Source organism: Lycium barbarum, chromosome 4 (genome assembly GCF_019175385.1).
Source record: "Lycium barbarum isolate Lr01 chromosome 4, ASM1917538v2, whole genome shotgun sequence".
In the NCBI taxonomy this organism is placed as follows: Eukaryota; Viridiplantae; Streptophyta; class Magnoliopsida; order Solanales; family Solanaceae; genus Lycium; species Lycium barbarum.
The window spans coordinates 23,755,956-23,780,684 of record NC_083340.1 but is presented as its reverse complement, the minus strand read 5'-3'; the positions used below and the strand labels follow the sequence as shown (position 1 = coordinate 23,780,684).

Below are 24,729 nucleotides of genomic sequence, written 5' to 3'. Positions count from 1 at the left end.
TGCTTTTGTCTTCAATTATTTTTACGTTTATGAGAAATGATGCCTTTTTTCAAGGCTTTTGTCTTTCTTTCATCTTTCTCTGAACCAAGTCATCTACCTTTTATGACTTTTTCTCTACTTCAAGTCATGACTTTTTCTCTACTTCACCTTTTGTATTTGTCTTCTTTCTAGCTAATGTCTTTGCGTAGTATTTTACTTAGGCTCTATTATGTTTTCCTTTAACTGATTTAACTGTCTAAATTGTGTAGAGCAATTGAATCAAAGCTCATGCCTGAGTCTACATCATTTGGATCTTGCGAGTCTTGAAATGCACTGTCTTGAGAATTAATATCATCTCCTTCAAAATCTGAATTGTGGACTGGTGACATCCCTTGTCTTGGAGATAATTCCGGACTACGATCTTTGACTATATATTTATCTTGTTCTTTTGTCTGGAAATTTTTTTCTAGTGTCTCCTTTACTATATTTTCTATTTTTCTTCTTTTTTGCAAGTGTGCTTTTCTTTGTAGAAGTCGCTCCTTGCGTAAATGTCTTTGGTAGTCTCCGTCTGGTTTGTAGAGATGAACATCCCTCATCTTCACTTTTTGGCAAAGTGATAGCCATCAACGGATTTGATAAGTCTTTACCGGCTACCGTTTGAACCGGACTAGCTGTATCCATACCCGATACAGTGGGTCTAATTGCATTCATTGGGGAATGCACACCCGTCTTATCCATTTTTTTCTGAGATGGAGAACTCTGAGACTGCATCAATTCGAACTTTACTGCTTGTAATCTTTGTTCTAATGTCTTCACCTGATCCAAGAGTTGCATTTTTTCTTGAACCAATGTATCTTTCTGCTGCTTTAATCTTTTGACTACATCAGTCATGGTAGAACAATGGTCACAAAAGATTATTTTGTCTGTGTCTTTTTGGACGTTGTACTGAAGGATTTTGTCTGGATTTTGTCTAAGAGCTGGAGAAATATAGTAGTTTGGACCTAATGCTCCCCTAGCATAGTCTAATGCTTCAGTAAAATTATTAAATCCTTTAAAAAGAGGTTTTCTCGTGTCTTTTATAGAGTCTAAAACTTCTATCCAAATTTGAAAAATACCCTTAGTTTTACCGTGAATTACAACATAAAATTTAAATTTTTTGTCTAAATTTCGGTCTGTAAAATACTGACAAAGTGCATTTATAGTGGCTACAAAATGTTTAGGGGATTTTCTATTATGCGAAATCCATAAATTATCCACTAAGCATCTTTGTTGTTTGTCTATTACATATTCCGGTAATACATTAAAAGTCCAATTTGATGGCTGGTAAGCTACTAAATTATTGGCTCCGAATTGTATTCTTTCTTCCATAGTATTTCTTTCTAATAAAGATGTAGGTCTAAAATGAAGGTTACCTAATACTGTCTGTCTGTATGTGTCTTAGGTTGAGGCTATGCCTTTCCCCTTGTCTGCTGTCTGAGAACTAGAAGGTCTCATGCTGTTCAAATAAAAAATTTAGTTAGCAGTAATATTTAATCTACTTAATTGGTCTGCTAAATTATTATCTTTTCCTTTTATATGTTCAAATTTTAAATTATAAATTGAAATGGTATCTAAAAAATTTAGCCATCGCCTTCTACTGCTATTTTTATCATTTATCTTTTGTTAGAATTTAACTATAGCTTCACAGTCTGTTCTAACCAGTATTTCTGGTTTATTTAGAATATATAGTCTGAAACTATTTAATCCATATATTACGGCTAAAATTTCTGCATCTATACTACTCATATTTCTTTTTTTGTTTATACTTACCACTTTGATAAGCACATATCTTGTCTTCATTTTTATTACTATATTTACTAGGTTTTGCTTTTAGTACTGCTCCCCATCCTTCAAAACTACCCTCTGTCTCTATAATTAAATAGTCTATTTCTAGAGGCATATTTAAATCAGGAATGTTTTTTACTTTTTCTTTTATTTTTTGTACTAATTTAATGTCTTCAGTATTAAAGTGATTTTGACCATTTGATCCAGTCTTTGAACATAATGGTCCTGCTATTTTTCCTAGATCTTTTATTAAATTTCTAACATAATTGACTATTCCTAAAAAAATTTGTAATTCTTTAACATTGTCTAACTTATCTGGCATTTCTAAAGCTTTTTTGGCTATATGAGGTTGTAATTTTATCTTACCTTCTCCTAGTACTACTCCTAAAAAGTTTATATAATTTTTACATAATTCCATTTTCTTCTTACTAATTATTATCCCATTTTCTACAAATCTAAATACCGTTTGTAGGTGTCTTAAATGTTCTTTAATATCTCTACTAAACACTAGTATATCATCTACATATACTAATACAAACCTTTTGTATTCTCCAAATATACTATCCATTTTTCTTTGAAAAATTGGTGGAGCTGTCTTTAATCCAAATGACATTACTAACCATTCGAAATGTCCTTCATGACAGGTGAATGCAGTCCATGCTATACTATCTTCATGCATTCGTACCTGCCAATATCCTGATTTACAATCAAATTTGCTAAATATTTTCTTTCCTTGTATTCTATTTATTAGTTATGTTTTGTCTGGTAAATTATATCCATCTGTTCTAGTGTTATCATTAAGTCTTTTATAGTTTATTACCATTCTTGCTTTTCCTCTTACTATTTCGCTATGATTTCTTACCATAAATGCTGCAGATCTATGTTTAGAAGTAGATCTCCGTATTACTCCTAAGTCCAATAGTTCTTTTATTTGTACTTTAAAATCTTCTACATCTTGATTTGTTGCTTCAATAGCTGCTGTTTTAATTATATAGTCTGGATTTATTATATCTAATTTACATACAATCCTATTATTTTTCCAATGTTTTAATGGTTTTTCTCCTATAATTTCTATTTCATCTAGTATTTTTATTATATTATCTAGGTCTTTTTGATTTTTTATTATTCATATTCTTTCTATTCCTGTTTTAAAATTATATAACTCTGTCTCTATATCTATTAAAGTATAATTTTTTTCTAGCAACTCCTCTTCTCCTAGAATTTCTTTTTCTTCTAAAGTTAAATTTTTTATTTTTGGTTTGTCTTTACAACATGTATTCTTTTCTTGACATTCTTTACAACAACTATCTTTTTTCTTTTGCAGGTCTGTGGTAGGGATCTTTTTATGACGAATCCTTGTTTCAGTCTTAAGAACTTGTACTGGTGTATGAGTAATATTTTTTAAGAAAATTACTCCATCTCTTGTAATCATACAACTACCATTATTATGTAACATGAAGTCTAACCCTATGACAAAGTCTACATTTATATTAAGGTCTCTTACCCATATCTTATCCATTTTATAACTTGGTTTGTAAAACTCTGAACATGTATTTATAAAGCTAATGTAGGCTTTATGAACATAATGTCTATATATATTATGGGTTCCATCCATTTGCATGGCCGCAACTGGTTTTTCCAGAATTTTTATTAAATTAGGTGGAACTATTCTTTTATTTATTATGCACTTTGTGCACCCTGAATCTACTAATGCTAACGTTTCTATCTCATAATCATCTATTTTAATTCTTGCAAGTATTTTTATGGTTCCTAATTTTTTATCTTCATTACATACTAATGTTTCATGGTCTTCTATGCTCATTAATTCTGCTTGAGATTCTTCTGGTATTATTGTTAATGGTTTCATTATTGGTTGTATGTTTGATAATCTTATTTCTTCGTCTTCACTATTTACTTCTTTTTGTTTTCCTCTTTCTAGGTTACATAATCTAGTTTCTAATTCATTTATTCTTGTTTCTAATGTTATTATTCTTAGACTAATAGTAGGGTCTTCAATTTTCTTATGAGTTGTCTCTTTATTTATTTTTGTTTTAAATTCTTTTTCTATACACATTGTACATACTTCTATGTAACAATTTTTACATTTAGCTCTTTTGTCTCTACTAGGATACCATTTACAAAAGAAACATGCATTACTATCCAATCCTTTATTTCGTTCAAACTCATGGTTACAGTCTTCGGCTGTATTTGCTAAATTATCCATTGCTTCTAAGTCTAGATTTTCTAAACCTATTTCATTAATTAATTCGTCTGCTTCTGAGTCTGATGAGTCTGTTTTGATTTTTTCTTCAGTGTCTACACTTACTATAGAATATATGCTTTCTGTATCTGACATATATTCGTCTACATTTATTAATGTTTCTTGAAAATCTTCAATTAGCTGGGAATTTCTTGTCTTATTATTTATTCTTTTTGGACATGTATTTGCTAAGTGTTCTACACTTCCACAAGTGAAGCATTCTAATTTATTTCTATAATTTCTTTCTGTTCGATATTTTCTTACGTGCCTATTTCTGTCTAAATAGGGTTTTCTAGCTGCTGATTTTCTAAGATAATATTTCTTTCTATTATATTGAGGATAATTTCTATTATACTGCGTTCTGTATTATTTATGCTTTTTTCTTTTTATAATTGTCTTTATCATAACTTTGAGTAGTGTAAACTACGCTTTTACAGAAGTTCATTTCATTTTGTTTTAACTGTTTTTGTATTTGCATATGAGTACATTTTTCTTGTAGTATATCCATTATATGTTGTATTCTATGTCCTATGGACCACGTTAAATTAGGATTCTACATTACTCCGTCTCTCTTATTCCATCTATCTTCTATTTCTCTTCCTAAGGCTCCTGGTAGTTTATTAAATAACTTTTTACGTAATTCTTGATCAAATGCATTTCCACTAATAGTACAGTAGTAAAAGTAATCGTTTAAAATTTTTTTAATATGAAACCAAGTACTTATGCTTAGTTGTTCTAATTTTATTACTGCATTTCTTTGTAGTACTAATAATCCACTATTTGGATCTTCTCCTGTAATCAAAGTATGTATTTTATTAGTAAAATTATATGGGTTTGCTCCCATGGATACTAAGTGTTGAAATTCCATTGGAAAATTTTCTTTATAAGCTTCCCATAAAGCTTAGGCTGATTCTCCTAAAAAAGTTTCTAAATATTTATACATTGTTTCCGCGTCTGTTTCACTATATGTTTTTATATAGTCTGCTACTACTATTCCTTTCCAAAGATCTATCACTGAATTCCATCTTTGCGGATCATGTGCTGCTATATTTAATAATTTACCTTTATTACCTCCTTCTTGAAGAATAATGGGTTCTTCTATAGGCATTCTTTTCCCTGATTGTTTGACATTGTCTAAGGGTTCTCCTGTTGTTCTAAAAACTCTTCTTCTAGGTACATTTCCTGTGCTTGTGTCTATAGTGTATTGTTCTCCTGTTGTTCTTTGAAATGGACTAGAACTAGATGCACTAGATTCCATTAATTCTTTTTGACTTATTATAGAGTCTATTTCTAGTTCGTCATCACTATTTTGCATGTCTTCTAATATTTTATCAAAATCGTCTGATTTCCATTGGTTTATCTGTTCTACTCTATATCCCCAATTATCAGTTCGGGCTTCACATAATTTAAAGTGACTTATGGTTTCTTCTATTGTTAATTCTCCTAACTTACATCCTTTACATTTAAAAAGCATATTTTTGTTTTCTTTTTGAAGTCTTTTTGCTTTTTCTATAGCTTCGTCTACCGCAAACTCGTCTTGTATTAATTCTATATTCATAAAAGTTGTGTCTGTAATTTCATTTTTCGTCTAAAGTACTTTCTTCTTCTATGTCTTTTTGTGGCATATAATTATAATTAGTAAAATGTACAGATGCCTCTCCCTTAGAATTAGTGTACATTAGGTGAGATTCTGGCTGTAAAATCTTTTTTCTATTAAAATCTTCTAGGTTCCATTCCATCCCTGCATATTCTTCAGGGTTTATTTTTATAGGCTTTATCAGTCTTATTCCTCTATTTCCCATTATTTCTACTACATCTTCTACCTTAATTTTAAATTTTGTATTACTATTATTAGTCATTTTTCCTAGAAATCCTATGCATATTAATAAATTATTACCGTCACACATATCTTCATATCCCTTGGTCTGTATTCCTATTTTTATGTGCTTTTCAAATTCTGCTAAATTCATTATAAAATCATAAAATCTAGGCTAATATAAAAGATTCCTTCATTATTTGTCATGTCTACTTCCGTTAGTCCTATTATTGATTTTTTCATGTCTGACCATCTATCGTCATAAATTACTATTAAAACTTTGGTTCCTAAGTTCTTTCTAGTTAGTCCTTTTAATCCTACTACTATTAATCCTATATGCATTAAACTTCTTCCAGTATTTTTTATTTGTCTTACGGCTACTGGGTCTATTAAATTTATGGTAGTAATTTTAGTTCCTATGGCTGATATTTGTTCTTCTCTATAATGTCTATACAATTGGGTTGTGCTTGAAAACTGTCCTATATTATATAGAGTTTTTGGATTTAACAGTTTCAATTGATTTTGTTGGAAAATTTGTATATCTCTATCTACGTCTATTACCTCACTTAACTGTTGATTATTTTCTTCTGAGTTTCTTCTATTTAAAATTCTTGATAAGAAATTATTACCTATTCTATTATCTGAAAAATTTACTCTTTGTCTTTCTTGCCTTTCTGATCCTCCTTCGTTTCTTGGTCTAGTTGAAAGAAGGTCCATTTTTGTGATTTTCTAAGTACTTTAACTTTTTCTTTTTGAGGTGTTATTTCTACCTTTTTTAATTGGTCTATTAATTCTTCAACTGCTTTATCTTTAAACGTCTCTTTATTTTTTTCTTTTTGTTGTTCAGTCAACCACGAAATGCGTTCGTCTAATAATTCTAACCTTGGTACTATTTTTTATATTTTCTTTATTATTTCTAATATTAATGAAATTATAGTAGTATTCTGTTGTATTATTATTTGGTCTGATTTAGCGTTAGGTATATAATCTTTATAGTCTGCTGGTAAATGTATAGATTTTTCTATTAATTTCGAGGTTTCTTCTTGAGCTAATGTTGGTCTACTCATGAAAGAGTGATTTTTTTTAGTTCTGCTACTGTCTTTTTTAATTCTCTAATGTCACTAGTTAAAACTTCTACTTGTTGCGTTATTTTAGAGACTACGTGGGTTGTTTTTAGTTCTATTTCTTTTGGTTTTTCTATGATAACTTTAACTAACTTTTCTATTTCCGTTTTTGTAGGTAATATTTCTAGATTAAATTTATTAACTAGAGTCTGAACTTTCTTTTCTAATTCTAATTCTTGTGTTTTTAAGTAGTCTAGGTTTTGTTCTAATTTTTCAAAGGTTTTCTTTTGCTTAGTCTGAGATGTAGCTACTACTTCTAATATTCTAGTGATATCTTTATTATTTTCTTGTATTTTTTCACTGAAATTTATGACTAAATCTACTAATGTATTTACCTGTTTGTCTTCACTATGTAATATATGATCTCCGTTACTAAAGTTACACTTTATAATACTATGGTCTGTTAATGCTCTATACTTCTTTTTTGGGTATATTTTTAAGTCTAAGTATTCTAGATTTTTTAAGATATCTATTTCTCTAGCTTTATTTATTATCCTAACGGGATTTTTATTTTACAAACTTGTTTCTGATGTTCTATACTAGTTGTAAGTCTTTCTATATCTTCTCTTATACTGTGTAATTCCCAAGTTATAGCAGAGATTGTTTCTTCGTTAATCTGACTTTGTAAAAGTCTATTTTGTATTAGTGATGATAATGTTTCTGAATTTATTATTTCTAAATATGCACTTAGGGCTTTTTCTACTTGTTGATATTCTCGTCTTTTCTTTATATCTCTATATAAATACCAATGATTAATTTGTATTTGTCTGACAAAGGGTAGTGTTCTCATACAATCAATACGGTCTAAATCTCTTTTGGTTTTTTAAAGTCTTTCTAGATTTTATATATCGTAGTAATTTATATTCTAATTCTGATATTATATCTATTAACTCTTGTAGTCTTAACTGGTTTTCTTTTGTACTGCTTAATTTAGTATATTCCGGATATAATTTTTCTAACTCTTGTTTTACAGCTAAATAATTATCTTTCATTACCCAAAAAAAAAAGTGAAACTAGTTTGTATTTTCGTCTAAAATATGGGTTTAAGATACAGATTTAGGTCCAAAAATCTTCTTGCTCTGATACCAAAAGGGTGATAGGGGGTTATATTTTGTTTCAATAGATATATTATTTTGATAGAAAGAAAGATAGCAATATTATGTGGTTTTTTACTTTACTTATATGTTAAACAATCCTACTCGGTACTCCCTCACTCCTTGAATCTTCTTATCATGTAGGTGTATTTCTTTCTAAACACCTGGTACCAAAAAGGGTGATAGGGGGTTGTATTTCTTATTTTCTGCCTATAACTTACATATACTTATATATATGTATAACTTAATATATATACTATATATACTTATATATATGTACTATATATACTTATATACTATATATACTTTTTTTTCTATATATACTATATATACTTATATATAGGTATAACTTAATATATATACTATATATATATACTTATATATGTGTATAACTTAATATATATACTATATATACTTATATATATGTATAACTTAACAGTTAAGTTAAATGAGCTTTGGACCTTAACTCAATCCTAAAAAGAATCGCACAAAGTTGATAGTTCTCCAAGTAAAATTAAGTTATGACAACTTATTATTAAATAACCAAAAAATTAAATAGCTGAGAAGGTGAAAATATTTTCTCAAATAGTTGTCTTGAAGGAATTACTTTCACAATGATATACGAGGTACATTTTTACCCACAGAACAAACCACGGTCAATAATTTTCACTCAAACTTACACTTGTTTTTGCACTAAAGCTATTAAACTACTCTTGTAACGAAAAAATCATTCAACTTTATCGCGAATGTCACCAAAATTATTTTTTATAGCAAACAGAATCACCCAATTTTGCTTAAGTTTCACATAAAACCATTACGAAAAATAAAAGAGACCTTTTATATGGCACTAGGGTAAAGTTGAATGACTTTTTTGTTAAAAAAAATTGTTTAGCGATTTCCTGTGATTTTCACCAAAAGTTGAGTGATTCTTCATGTTACAAAAAATAAACTTATAAAAGGCAAGTGATCAGTCCGTGAAATTATATTGTTAATAGAACTGTAAACTGAAAGACATGTAGTGAAAATAAGCACGCCAACTACTGTTTGATGTATCACTACACAAATTATCATTTTTCACAAGAACAATTTTGAGAATTTTGACAAGACTGAAACACTAGAAGGTTTCAAAGTAAAATATGTATAGCCCAAATAACAGGGTTTACCAGAGGCGTTCTAAAGTCCTAATCAATCATGTTATTCATCAAATTCTTTGTATACATATAACTTTGTACTCAAATCACTTTAAGCAACATATCCATCAAAACATTTCTTTCAGTACTAAAATGGAGATTCTATTGCACTTTCGGTATAACCACCAACCCCACAAAAGGGAAACACATCAAAGACAAAAAAACAACTACGACAAAAAGAAATCTAACAAAAAAGTTGAAATCGGAATATATTAATCAACAAACAAATCCAGAAATGAAAAATATTTAAAATGGAGAAGGAAACAATAATAACAGTAGCAGATAAATGCATATATGTACAATATTTGATGATGAAAATAGTACCTTTTTGAGCCTTTAAATCGACTGAATTCACGACATGAAAAACCTAGGGTTTCTAATGGAAAAGTTGGCGATTTAGTGTGAAGAGAGAGAGAGTGGGGGTTTAGGGGGGAAATGGTTTTAGGGGTATACAGGTTGGGTTCGTATAATTTTGGGGGAAAATATTATATCCGGGTCGGGTTGGGTTAAATTTGGTGGATAAAAAATTATTTAAGGGGAAAATAGGCTGGACATCTGGGATGATGCCATGTGGCAGACCGCTTGAGTTAAGGGTATATTTGGACCATAGTATAACGGTAATGGTATAATTGGCCCTATAGTATAACGAAGGGTATGGATGAACTATTTTCCAAACTTCAGGGGTAATTTTGGCCCTTTTCCGTAATTTTAATTTTAGCCTGATTCTTAAAGGACTTTGGATGAAGAGCATTGGAAAATGATACTTTCATTATTTGGTTAGTTTTCCGAACTTGGCTATTCTGAGTTTGTTATCCCGCATCGGATGTGACATAAAAATAACGGAAAAGGGCCTGAAATACCTTTAAACTATTAGAATTGGTACAAAAATACCCTCCAACCACTTTTGAGCCTCCAAATACCCCCGTCGTTCACCTATGGGGTCTAATATACCCTTATTTCCGGCCCCATCTCATTTATGATGTGACAGCATTTAATTGGTTACCCCATATAATTAACTAATCTAATTAATTTTAAATTATGTTGACCGGATCCCAACCCATCTACCTGACAAACCCGATCCGTCTCAAATTAAATCTGGATCCAAATGGGGGATTTAGCAGTAGCCGTCGTTCTTCTGAAGGTCTCCTTTCTTTTCTTTCTTTCCTTTTTTTTTTTTTGCTCAAATTAATTGTTCAATGGCTACTGCTACTATTTTTTCTAATCATCTTGTTAATGAGTGGATTCAACTTAGACTTTACTGCTAAATTGAATGTCAAGTTTTAATTTTTGAATCACAGTTTTATGTTTTTAGTCAATTTGAGTGCATTATATTACCAGCATTGTCTTTCTTCCTCACAAAATTCTATTCGACTTTCCCTAATACTGCAAGTTGTCAAGATTAGTTCACTTTTTTTATTTATTTTCGGCATTTTGTGGGTTCTTTGTATGATTGATGTATGTTTTTGATTACTAATGGAGTAGTAAATTCAAGAAGCAAATAATTGCTGGACAAATATTATCAAATAATATATGAACACGCAAGTGACCTTCAAATTTCTATTTCAATATTAGAATTGTAGTACTATTTGAGGTCTATAACCGCATCCAATTTGTCCAGTGGACTACTGATTTGCTTACATCTGTTCAGTTAGAGATCTAACGGTCAACAATTGTTTTAATCAAATTTAGTAATTTAACTTTTGTCTTCAGGGCTTCTTACTTCCGCACATGCGTCGCAGGATGTCGAGTCATATAGTATATGTTAGCGTAAACTATTACTATTAATATTAGTACAGCAAAGTCTTAAATACTACGTATCTCATTTAATACTTCTTTATAGACGATATTCTTGACAGAAATATTTTTTAAATTTATTTTAGTTAGTATGTTGAAATAGTTCTAACTCTAATTTGTAAAAATATTACCAATTATGTGACTAAAAAATTTCAAGTAACCTGTTACAAAACAAAATTACTTCTGATACAGTAATAAACCGCCAGGAAAATAATAACAATGTACAACTTCCCCTTGATGTTATTGCGAATCATGTTTTGTTAAGTAAATTACATGAGTTCCAGTAAATTCATTTAGAGCGGCAAAAGCAATGTGTGAGGATGATCATAATTACCTTATAGAACAAAGCACAAGAAATTCTATCAAAGCAATTGTTCAAAATGAGGACAATGCTTATTGCAGGACCTTTAAAGGACGATATTGCAAGAATTTTAGTTACATGTTTTGGGAAAAAATGTAGCCAAATAGTTTGAATTTTCAGTTCTTTATTTATTCTAATTCAATTCTTAACTATAAATCATCAACAGGTGCAACTTACGGACAGAAGCTGTGCTTGCATAAACACGTCTTTTCTTTGTCGAAATTGATCGTGTACACATTTAGATCATGAAGCATTCATTAGAAGTTACGTTCACAAATTATAGCAATAGCATCAGAATACCAAAGCCAACAGAGAAAACGACGCTTGAAAGATTCAAACTCAATTAAGTTGTAATCATCTTCAAATTATAACGATTTCGCAACGTGTAATGCAATTCAACAACAAATTATAGAAGTAGAAGGAAATGACTAAGAAAAGGGATATTAGTTTGGTGAAACAATAGTTAGATCGAGGGCAGAACTGAAGTGTTAATAAAGAAATTGTAGTGTCAGAGAAGGTGTCATACGATGTGTATATTAGTTGAGTTATTGTAAAACTAAAGGAAGGACAAGATACCTGTTGAAATAGTTCCTTTTTTTGTGCGATTACCCATGTAGTTGGTTCGTTTCAAATTTTCAATCTATCAAATTAAAACAGTGGCAACTAAACGGTGGCAACTATTCAACAAAGGAAAATAATCGTATGTATCTATTCGTAGGTTTTTAAATTAAGCTATTTAAATAAATAATAAGAGGGATATTTAAGTAATTTAACTTTTTAAGTTTTGAAATTCATGCTTTTAATATAATATAGATAAATTGTTCTCATAAAGTTTCTACTTATAATTTTTGTTGCAAAAAATTTAAATGGTATTCGATACATAATAAAAGAATCCACTCCTATTAACTTACAACTAAGACGATACTCCTTATTTCCCAATTTACGTGATGCACTTTCTTTTTGGTTCATCCAAGAATGGATATCTTTCTATATTTTAGAGATAATTTAACTTTATATTTTCTATTTTACTCTTGATGAGATTTTTTCATACAAATACTTATGTCTTATTTTAAATCATATATTTCAAAAGTCTCTCTTTCTTAAATTTTATTTCCCGTTAAAATATATCACATAAATTAGGGTGGAGTAATTCTCCGTAACATAACGTATTTGAAAGAAATAAAAAAGAGGAACAGAAAAAAGTGGTGTTTTCAATGTTTGAGACTTGTGATGGTTGAAACTTGCATATAAATTTTCTTGAAAACAAGGAATATAAAAATGACAACTCAATCTCAATTTGGATTCTAATATTCTATAGCTCACCAGTTCAGTCAGACACCTCTGTTTCAGTTAATGCTTTTATAAATTTATATATTAGGATGAAAAAGTGATGTGACGATTTTCTATAATTAAGTTCTTTTAAAAGTCTATTGTGATCCGTTCAGCTGTCAAATTTTCACTTAATCAACGGTCAATGGATTTGGAAATTTCCACAATGTAAAGCTAAAATTGGTATCAAATGAAGTGTCTGTGTTTACTTTCTATTCGTATAAACATGCTGCTTTATTTCTTGAAATTATTACAACACACAAAAAATATTACTACGATATTGTATTTCACAAATTTCTGTATAAAATTCATCGACATTATTTTCAATAGACTTTCGTTGTGTTTCACCTAATAATTAAATTCAAGAATTTGGATTTTTTTTAACCTTTATACAGTTAAGTTAAATGAGCTTTGGACCTTAACTCAATCCTAAAAGGAATCGCACAAAGTTGATAGTTCTCCAAGTAAAATTAAGTTATGACAACTTATTATTAAATAACCAAAAAAATAAATAGCTGAGAAGGTGAAAATATTTTCTCAAATAGTTGTCTTGAAGGAATTACTTTCACAATGATATACGAGGTACATTTTTACCCACAGAACAAACCACGGTCAATAATTTTCACTCAAACTTACACTTGTTTTTGCACTAAAGCTATTAAACTACTTTTGTAACGAAAAAATTATTCAACTTTATCACGAATGTCACCAAAATTATTTTTTTATAGCAAACAGAATCACCCAATTTTGCTTAAGTTTCACATAAAACCATTACGAAAAATAAAAGAGACCTTTTATATGGCACTAGCGTAAAGTTGAATGACTTTTTTGTTAAAAAAAAAAATTGTTTAGCGATTTCCTGTGATTTTCACCAAAGTTGAGTGATTCTTCATGTTACAAAAAACAAACTTATAAAAGGCAAGTGATCAGTCCGTGAAATTATATTGTTAATAGAACTGTAAACTGAAAGACATGTAGTGAAAATAAGCACGCCAACTACTGTTTGATGTATCACTACACAAATTATCATTTTTCACAAGAACAATTTCGAGAATTAGACTGAAACACTAGAAGGTTTCAAAGTAAAATATGTATAGCCCAAATAACAGGGTTTACCAGAGGCGTTCTAAAGTCCTAATCAATCACATGTTATTCATCAAATTCTTTGTATACATATAACTTTGTACTCAAATCACTTTAAGCAACATATCCATCAAAACATTTCTTTCCTTACTAAAATGGAGATTCAGTTTTCTCCTTTCAACTTAATTCCACTGTTACTCTTCCTTTCATTTCTCTTTATCCTAGTGAAGAAATGGAACACCAAAATTACAAAGTTACCTCCAGGTCCATGGAGACTTCCCCTTATTGGAAGCCTCCATCACTTAAAAGGAAAACTCCCTCATCATAATCTTCGAGATTTAGCTCGAAAATATGGACCTCTCATGTACTTACAACTCGGAGAAATTCCTGTAGTTGTAATATCTTCGCCTCGTATAGCAAAAGCTGTACTAAAAACTCATGACCTCGCTTTTGCAACTAGGCCACGGTTCATGTCCTCTGACATTGTGTTTTACAAAAGTAGGGACATATCTTTCGCCCCATATGGCGATTACTGGAGGCAAATGCGTAAAGTGTTGACACAAGAACTCATGAGTAACAAGATGCTCAAGTCATATAGCTCCATCCGAAAAGATGAGCTCTCGAAGATCCTCTCATCGATTCGTTTGGCAACAGGTTCTGCAGTTAACATAACAGAAAAGCTTCACTGGTTTACGAGCTGCATGACCTGTAGATTGGCCTTTGGAAAAATATGCAACGATCGAGATGAATTGATTATGTTAATAAGAGAGATATTAGCATTATCGGGAGGATTTGATGTGGGTGATTTGTTCCCTTCCTGGAAAATACTTCACAATATGAGTAACATGAAAGCTAGATTGACAAATGTACACCATAAGTATGATCTAATTATGGAGAACATTATCAATGAGCACAGACAGAATCATGCAGCAGGGGTAAAGGGTAATAACGAGTTTGGTGGCGAAGATATGATTGATGTTTTACTGAGGGCTAAGGAGAATAATGAGCTTCAATTTCCCATTGAAAATGACAACATGAAAGCAGTAATTCTTGTAAGTTTTGATCCTATATAGTAGTCATATATTGCTCCTTTCCTTTTTATTTTTTTTAATGAATCTAAGTTATATACATTGACAGTGTAAAGAACTTTTACACTATCAATGTGCGATTTAACTCGTTATTGCAAATTTACTTTCCTTTTATTGCAGGCACTAATAAATGCTTATGTATATATTGTTGCAGGACTTGTTTATTGCCGGAACAGAAACTTCATATACTGCAATCCTATGGGCATTATCAGAGTTGATGAAGCACCCAAGGGTTATGGCCAAGGCACAAGCTGAAGTGAGACAAGTCTTCAAAGAAAATGAAAATTTCGACGAAAATGATCTTGACAAGTTGCCATACTTAAAATCAGTGATTAAAGAAACACTGAGGATGCACCCTCCAGTTCCTTTGTTAGGACCTAGGGAGTGCAGGGAGCAAACTAAGATCGATGGATATACTGTACCTGTTAAAGCTAGAGTAATGGTCAATGCATGGGCTATTGGAAGAGATCCTGAAAGTTGGGAAGATCCTGAAAGTTTCAAACCGGAGCGATTTGAAAAAATTTCAGTTGATCTTACAGGTAATCACTATCAGTTCATTCCTTTCGGTTCAGGAAGAAGAATGTGTCCGGGAATGTCGTTTGGTTTAGTTAACACTGGACATCCTTTAGCCCAATTTCTCTACCAATTCGATTGGAAACTCCCTGATAAGGTTAATGCAAATGAGTTTCGTACTACTGAAACAAGTAGAGTTTTTGCAGCAAGCAAAGATGATCTTTACTTGATTCCCACAAATCACAGGGAGCAAGAATAAGCTTTAATGGATTTCTTGGAAGAATAAAAGAAGACTCTCCAGCATGGTCTACATTATTTTTAAATTCCTTAGTATGTATGAAACCTTTACTTGGTTGCAAGTTTTTAGTTTAAGAAATAAGACAACTCAATATTATATTTACTGTTGTGTACCATGTTTAATGAAGTTCCTTTGTTTATTACTAGACATAATGATTAGTCTAATTTTGACCAATTACATTCAATTCAAGAGTAAGGATCTTTCAATAACATGCTTGTGACTAGGGGAAATGAAGACAATTCAAGTAGTATCTAACAAAGACCGTGCTTTACCCAAGTTTTACCTCATTATATAGCATACCAACGTCCAAATATCCGTTGAGCTCTCATCAAGTTTCCTCAAAAGAATAAACAATACAATATCCTTCACCGCGGCATAAACTTTGTAAAAGTAGAACTGTAATATTACTTTCTAGGATCAAACTATTTGTAAAATTTAAATGCCTAGGAAATTTTCCAAACAATAAGCTATCTATTCTTACCAGAACTCAATATCATGGATGAAGATATGCTAAACAAAATTTTAAAATTCATATCTTAATAAGATTCACTGGTTAGCTTTACTTCATCATTTTTCGAAGGTTATTTAACAAATGATCATACTCAATGTGATCAAAGGTACTTCATTTTCAGGACACAACAAAATCTCTCTTAGATTGTTCCTATCTTTGTTTTTTTTTGATAAAACAAAGCTAGTAAAAGTAGCCAATTTCAGAGTCTTTATATTTCCATGCCCCAAATACTCGCATATGTATTTCATAGCCAATATGATACAACTAGAGTTCTCATCTGGGTTGCAATGTTGTGAGCTGTGACCTGAAAATCAGTAGCCCGTATTGGCAGCAGCTCTAATACGTTCTCCTATCTCCATATCCCTTTCGTCTATTGTCTTCCGGTTTGCCTCTTCTTGATGAAAAGCCCGTTTTCGAATCACCAGTCTTCTTGGTGTATCCATGTTTCAGAGATACAATTGGATTCAAGTACATCATTCCGGGAGAGTGTCTTTTATCTCTCGGAAGTGCTCTTAACTCTGGCAACCAGTATGCAACAAACTCCCCTTCAGGATCATAGTTTTGAGCCTGAAACATGTAAAAAGGTCTTGGATTAATCTGCTTTATTGTAAGGGAATAGAGATAGCATTCACTAAACTGTTTTATCAGCACTGCCCAAAATAGCAAACAACATAGGATTTATACACCTGTTGATTTGTTCCGAGAACGTGATTCTATTAAAAGAAATATTTGATTCGTTATTTCACTTACTTGCTTCGGAATGCTGAAGTAACGGTCTTCTCTAGGGTCATTGCCAACACCTGATGGAAAAGGAATGATGGTAACCTTCAACTAACAACTCCAACTTCCAATTCAGAGAAAGTGGAGATATCAAAGCTAGATAATATAAGGAGAATCACCTGCTCCATATGTCCAGTTGCCATAGTTAGAGCAAGGATCATAATCCAAGAGACATGTCTCAAACCATTCAGCTCCCATCCGCCAGTCAATGCCCATATCTCTAACAAGAAAAGAACACACAATCTGGCAAAAACAAAACTTCTTGATTTACCCAGAGAAAGAAAAGCCATAATTAGAATGCAGTAAATTTCTATCTATCTTGATGAATTTATCTCCCAGAATTGTTTTCTAGATAACAACTTACATGAAAATTTTCCAAAACATTATAAATAAAGTGGACATGTACCTGTCGTCCTCGATTCGACATGAATCCAGTAGTAGCTAGTTCTTTCATGTTGGCATCAATTAAAGGATACCTACAGAGTTTGCATTGGAAAATTAACAATTTCTCATATCACGGAAACGAAATACATATTTATTTTCAGATATGAACTTCCTACTAAGAATCTATTTTGGGATTGAGGAAGAGAAAGGAACAGACAACATGCAAGGTATGAAGGTAATGTACTTATTATAGAAGAGGTGCTTGGCTAGCCCCAGGATAGGAACTTACCCGGTTTGACCTCGTCTCCAGGCATCAAACAAGGTTTGGTCTTGGCTCCAGTTAATATTTACTTTTCGAGGGCCTCCTAAATAGAGAAATAAAAGCAATTATAGATATATGTCAAGATCTCTGTAATTCCCAGAAGAACAAGCCCTCATAACCTTTAAAATAGATAAAAGCAAGGAGCAAAATTCCTCTTGAGAAGTTGATTAGAAGAATGGGGTGTGTTAATATGTAATTCAGATAAGAGTATGGATAATTATCTTTATTACCTGCTTGAAAAAGCAAATTTCCTTGATTGATTGAGAGAAATCTGAAGTAATCCCTCCATATTAATTCAAACAAAACCCTGAGAACAGAAATCAGGCATCAAAAATACACCTGTCAGTTGTATGAATATTGTGAAGAATACAGGGCATCAGATTATTCTGTATTTATAAACTATAATTATTAGATTTAATCTCCTCTCACTACCTTCATCAACATAAAAAGGCATAGACCATACAAGCATAGTCACAAGCATACAGAGAGGGAGAAGGGAGGAAGCTATACCAGTATGTTGAATCATTTGATTGTCTTTCCTTCTCATATCTTTTCACCTTAACAAGTCAAATGAAGCTTTCTTAATCTCTTTACATAACTAGCATACCGAAGTTGTTAATGAAACATTGCACTATGAGACAAAGTTCTCTACCTCTTCACATATAAAACGGGGAGACAGGCTTCCTGAAGCAAGCCAAGGAGAGAACTTTGTGGAATAATCAGGCCCTAACATTCCATTTCGAGTCTCTTTATACACTTTTAACAAATCCTGCAATCAATCAAAGATCAAAAAGAATTGGAATATGTAGAATCATCATTAGCATGACTGAATGGGTTGTGTCTCTATACTAGGAAGCAGTAAACATATATCAGCAAATTTCCTAAGTCGTGGCCATCTATTAGATGAACCACAAATACAGTAATAACAGAAGAAGGTTTAATTTCAAAAACAAAATTTTCGGTCGTTGCAGTTATAAGAAGTCCCCACCTTCTTCCAAAAGTAATCATGTACCCTACCCAGTGCAGCACTTTCACCGCCCATAAACTTCATTCCCTTAGAAACCTGTAAAAAGAAGGAAATGACACTATAAATTTGAGCTTTACGAACAACTTAATCCACAGTTCTTTTTATGCAACTCTAGTGTTGACCTGCCTTTTCCTGCTGAAGCCCGAGCTCAGTAACTTGTGGGACATGTCCCCAATCCCCAACCTCTGGTGGAGGACCAAGTGATGTTGAGAGTCTAATGCAATTACGAATGTTTGATTTGGATTCCACTGACTGTTAAGTTTAACCATCAACCACACAACTGATGGGTAAGATAGGAGAAAGTATCTTGAATTGCAAGTCACATAACTCAGAAATATATAGCGAAGGCTAATACCTTACGGAACTGAGTGTACACGTCTGGTAAACTCTCACAGTCAAATGGAAGGTCATTTATATGATACATAGTACTACCCCAGATTAATTCCAGTTTAGTAGCATTTATAGATCGTAGCTCATTGCCTTGTCCACCAGATGATGGCAGTACAAATTCTTGCAGATTTCTGGTGACCAATTTTTCTACTTTTATTTCCTCACTGCATGTTTCCTTTTGGGCATACACCTGTACAGGTAATTCCAAAATTAACAAATGTCGTATAAGAAACATCCATGTGTAGAAAGAAGAATGAAAAAAGCAGCTTCTTAACTGTGTGTGCCTTATATGTTTTCACCAGGGATGGGATAATCTCTTCTGGTTTACCATGTTGAATTAATAGGTCAAGTCCCCTCTTTACTAGATTCTTTTTCAAATCAGTTAAGCACTCTATGATGAATTGTGCCCTTAAAGCTGCCAAAGAGAAAAGATAAGCCTTGAGCTCAACAAATAGGTAGCAATGATAGATTTAAGCAAACAAATCTAACTTAACCAAAGAAAATTGACTAACTATGCCTTAATACTAGTTGGTGTTGATACGAATCCTCTATACCTATTCCACTCTTTTTGGCCCATTTCATTACAATACTCAAAATAAACTAGGGTTCTCTAAGAATTGCATTCTAAATCTAACAGTTATCTCTATACTTCTCCAAGCTAAAAAACTACGATCACCAGACATAATGTAAGTTTATGAACAACGAAAGCTTAATCTCAATTAGTTGGTATCGCTTATATGGATCTTTTGCTTCCATGTGTTGTGTACTTTCTTAAGTTCTATGGATTTCGAGAGATCGTAGGTCTTTTGAGACAACTTATCTCTGTGTGATTTTAGATCTATGTCATCACCTTTATACACTTTCTATCATCATACTATCACACCTATAAACAGGTACTTTTTAAGATCTATGTATGATTTTGTCAAACTATCTAGCCTTCTCTTAGTTTATCACCCATGCATGCTATATGCACCTTTTGTTGCATATTATTATTTCAAATCTTGTCTAAGCTTGCATACAATTCGATGTTAATGTCCACATCTTTACAACACTCATCTTTTGATTCATTGGGCCTAAAGTTCCAATAGTCTTAAAGAATATTGCGTGATAACCCTGTAATGTGGGTACTATATCTTGCATGTGCTTTAGAACACTATGATAACACTCTGAGTACATCCACAATAATGGTATCACTTCAGCCAATCTTGAATCCAAATACTTCAACAGGCCTTGAGAGAATGCACCATATAACACACTTCCACACTACATTCTTACCTCTACTAAATTCAAATTTTAACTTAGTATTGGTTCACAACAGGATGCACATTAAGAGACTAGGAACTCATAAAAGCTGATAAAGATTGTGCACTCATCGTGAATATGTAAATTAAAAACCAAGTAATAAACTATAATTTAGCTTATTAGAAGAGATGTATCTCATAAAAATTATAAGAAAATGAAAATCAAGAAAAACTAGCAACTTTTGATACTGTTTAGCTTAAAACTTGTCTTTTTAGAATCATTTTCCCGACCCGTTTTGAATTTCAACCAATTAAATGCATTCAAACCAGAAAAACACACTCCCTCTGTCCCAAAAGTTTTTTTTTTTTTCTAACTTGAAAATTTTCAAGAGATAATTAAATCAAAATTTTATAATGATTTCTCCCACAATTTTTTAAGATAAATAAATGTCACCTAAATAATTGTTTTGATTTTTTATACATAAGATAAAGGGATTTTTTCATTTTTGGCCCATCGGCCGAAATTAGTTACGGCGCTAGCCAAAATATACAAAACATATACGTATATTATATGTATACTTATACTTGATATACAAAAAAAAATACATTTGCCGGCCGTTATTATTATCTCTTCCTTTTTTGTTTTTTGGGCGGGGGGGGGGGGGGGGTTGGGGAGGGGGGGGGGAGTGGCCCAAATAGGTATTATCCCAAAGAAGAATTTATCACTGTCAAGTTTTTACTCCAAAATTTGGTTAAAGTAACCCTGCCTGGAAAGCTAAAATTAACACACAGAATTGAGATTGGAAGTACAATTGAATCCCAATTAAAGAACAGAGTAAACCAGTTTACCTCCAGTTTTAGGCAATCCAAAGTAATGGGTAGTCCCAAAAAGTCTAGGATCAACACAATAAACAGGCAATATTGCTTCAGATGAAACCCAAGCTCTATAAAGAGCCTCATTATCCAACACTCTCAAATCATTCCTAAACCAAACAATTGCAACCCCTTTATTACCTTTCCTCTTACTCAAACCACCTGAAGAATATCTCTGAAATGTCTGTTCACAAACTCTCTCCATTTCTTCAGGACTTAACCCTGGTACATTTTGAACACTGGCTGACGTTCTTGCATTAAAAGAAGAAGCTTGGGAATGCATGTTTAAAATGAAAAGGGTGTGTTTTGATTTGGTTAAAGATGTTGTAGTCAGTTTTGTTGTTAAAGAAAGTGGTTGTTTGATCATCACAGTTAGATTCATGGAAGTGAAAAGGATTATGGTTCTTGGTTTGTATGGATTTTGGAAGTGACGAATCAGAAGGAGTTTTTGGAGGTGTTGAGAAGCTGACACGTGGGATGATGAGTTTTGTCTTGTCGTGGCACTTTTTTAGCCTAATGTTATCCAGTTTTTCACTTTTTGCCATCTCAGCTTTACTACTTGTTTTCATTTTAGCCGCTCCCTCAAGGTCAACGGTCGTTTGCTGCATGCAGAGACAAGCCCGTTTCATTAGCCCGAAAAAAATAATTTTTAAGCATAAGTGCTTAAAGTATTTTTTAAGTGCTAAAAATTATTTGATAAATAAGTATTTACGTATTTGAATAAAAGTGCTTAAAGGGTTTTTAGAAGTAAGGGTAGTGTTGGAATTAACAGAAAATATAAGAGATAAAATGGAACGTTATTGGTCAAAAAATGGCTTTTAAGCCAAAAAAAAACAAGTTGAGTTTGAGCAACTTCTTTATTTTGGCTTATTTTCAGCACTTTTTAATTTAATTTAAGTTGTTTTTTATTTTTACCAAACACCCAAATAAGTTAAAAATGGCTTATAAGCTGGTTTGACCCCCTTACATTTTTTTGCGCGGATTGCCCTTCTTTTGGGGTGGTCTTTAAATTTTGCCCCTCATATTTGTGGTCTTTAAATTATGCCCCTCATATTGCTGGTCTTTAATTTTTGCCCTTCGCATTGCAACTTTGAGCGTTCACGTAGAAATCATGAGGTTCTGAGCTCGAACCCCCGCTCAAGCATAAATTTTAAAAAGAAATTGCAAGGCAAGCTTTGGGTCGCGTGTATGCCGGACCCGGCATACTCATGCCTTATGGGCAGACTTGGCATAAGTATGTCGGGTCCGGCATAACTTTGGTAATTCCTTCACAAGTTTATGTCGGTGGGGGCATACTTTTAATGGACAAACTTTTATGCCGGACCCGGCATAAACTTGTGAAGGAATTATCAAAGTTATGCCCAACCCGGCATACTTATGTCAAGTCTGCCCATAAGGCATAAGTATGTCGGGTCCGACATAACTTTGGTAATTCCTTCACAAGTGTATGCTGGTGGGGGCATAGCGAAATTTAAACTCTGTCTTGCGAATTTTTTTTAAAATTTTGACTGTGTGTGGATTCGAACCTGGAACCCATGAATTTTAGCCGAAGGGCAAAATTTAAAGATTTTAAATATGAGAGGCAAAATTTAAAAACCACCCCAAAAGAAGGGCAATTCGCAAGAAAAATAGAGAAAGAGAAGCCCCTCACCATTTCAATTAGGACCATGTTCAGTGTGGCTTTGCGGGCAATTTGCACGATTGACGTTATTCAGGGTGGTCTTTAATTTTTGTCCCTCAAATACCTCAAATAGGTGGTATTTAATTTTTTCCTTTCGCTAAAAGTTTCGGGTTCGAATTTTCGCTCAGACAAAAATTAAAAAAAATCGCAAGGTAGAGTTTGAACGCAAGGCAGAATTGTCTTCAGGCATAAGACAAATTTTACCTTGGCAGAGTTTTACCTTCAGGCATAAGGCAAGGTAGAGGTCTGGATTAAGGCGGAAAAAAAACATTTTTTTCACGGATTGCCCTTCTTTTGGGGTGGTCTTTAAATTTTACCCCTCATATTTGTGTTCTTTAAGTTTTGCCCTTCGCTTGGATACCTGAGGTTTTGGGTTCGAACCCCCGCTCAGGCATAAAATAAAAAAATAATTTTGCAAGGCAGGGCTGGGGGGAGTGTATGCCGGATCCGGCATACAATCCTTAAGGAAAAACTAAAGTTATGCCGGAGGGGGCAGACTTTGCCTTGAGACATATATATATATATATATATATATATATATATTTTATTTTATTTTTACTTTTCAAGGCAAACTTTTAATTATGCCTTAAGGAAAAGTTCCGCCTTATGGGGCATACTTTTAGTTATGCCTTAACTAAAAATGTGCCCTATAAAATATAACTAAAAGTATGCCCCATAAAGCAGAACTTTTCCTTAAGGCATAACTAAAAGTTCTGCTTTATGAGGCATACTTTTGGTTATGCCTTAATTAAAAGTCTGTCCCATAAGGCATAGTTCCTTAAGGAAAAGTTTTGCCCCATAAGGCATAACTAAACTATGCCTTGAGGAAAAGTTATGCCGGAGGGGTAGACTTGCCTTGAGACATATATTTTTTTTTTTTACTTTTCAAGACAAACTTTTAATTATGCCTTAAGGAAAAGTTCCGCCTTATGGGGCATACTTTTTGTTATGCCTTAACTAAAAGTGTGCCCCATAAAATATAACTAAAAGTTTTGCCTTATGAGGCATACTTTTGATTATGCCTTAATTAAAAGTCTGCCCGGCATATTTCCTTAAGGAAAAGTTTTGCCTCATAAGGCATAACTAAACTATGCCTTGAGGAAAAGTTATGCCCCCTCCAGCATAACTTTAGTTTTTCCTTAAGGACTTTATGCCGGATCCGACATACACTCCCTCCAGCCCTGCCTTGCGAAATAATTTTTTTATTTTATGCCTGAGCGGGGGTTCGAACCCAGAACCTCAGGTATCCAAGCTAACGGCAAAACTTAAAGACCACAAATATGAGGGGCAAAATTTAAAGATCGCAAATATGAGGGGCAAAATTTAAAGACCACACCAAAAGAAGGGCAATTCTGCGAATTGCCCACCAACTTATAAGACAATCCAAACTGGCTCAAAATTGATAAATATTTACTCATTTACAACAAATTATATAAATTTATTACAGTTAAGTGGTTTAATGAGTTGAGAACTTCTATTAATTTACAATGATTAAGTGTTAAAATATATATATATACAAATACATATCATACATCTCCTCTACCTCCTAAAGTAAGGGTAAAATATGCGTACACTTTAGCCTCTTTAAATCCTAGTTGTGAATTATATTGTATGTTGTTATTATTGTCTATCTGTTAGCTTGGTATAAACACTCACTGTGCAAGTATTATAATGTAGAGATTGGAATAATTGAATTAATACCATTTGAATAATATAATGAAAATTTGCGTATATGATTTTACGTACACTTATTTTTTTTAAAATTAA

At 32.3% G+C, this 24,729-nt stretch overlaps 2 protein-coding genes across 2 annotated transcripts; one reads left to right on the top strand and one right to left on the bottom strand.

The window, feature by feature from the left end:
* The first annotated feature begins 13,885 nt into the window (after positions 1-13,885).
* LOC132635581 (premnaspirodiene oxygenase-like) lies at positions 13,886-15,855 on the top strand. Its single transcript, XM_060352026.1, has 2 exons — positions 13,886-14,906; positions 15,097-15,855. Exons 1-2 carry the CDS (start codon positions 14,010-14,012, stop codon positions 15,712-15,714), a joined length of 1,515 nt encoding a protein of 504 aa, XP_060208009.1. The 5' UTR covers positions 13,886-14,009; the 3' UTR covers positions 15,715-15,855.
* Positions 15,856-16,264: 409 nt separating this feature from the next.
* On the bottom strand, positions 16,265-21,758 carry LOC132635580 (cryptochrome DASH, chloroplastic/mitochondrial). Its single transcript, XM_060352025.1, has 13 exons — positions 21,258-21,758; positions 19,443-19,582; positions 19,133-19,357; positions 18,904-19,029; positions 18,739-18,813; positions 18,403-18,519; positions 18,261-18,307; positions 17,981-18,057; positions 17,718-17,793; positions 17,451-17,520; positions 17,164-17,287; positions 17,015-17,064; positions 16,265-16,831 (listed from the first exon to the last, which is right to left on the bottom strand). Exons 1-13 carry the CDS (start codon positions 21,661-21,663, stop codon positions 16,601-16,603), a joined length of 1,764 nt encoding a protein of 587 aa, XP_060208008.1. The 5' UTR covers positions 21,664-21,758; the 3' UTR covers positions 16,265-16,600.
* Between the last annotated feature and the right edge of the window lie 2,971 nt (positions 21,759-24,729).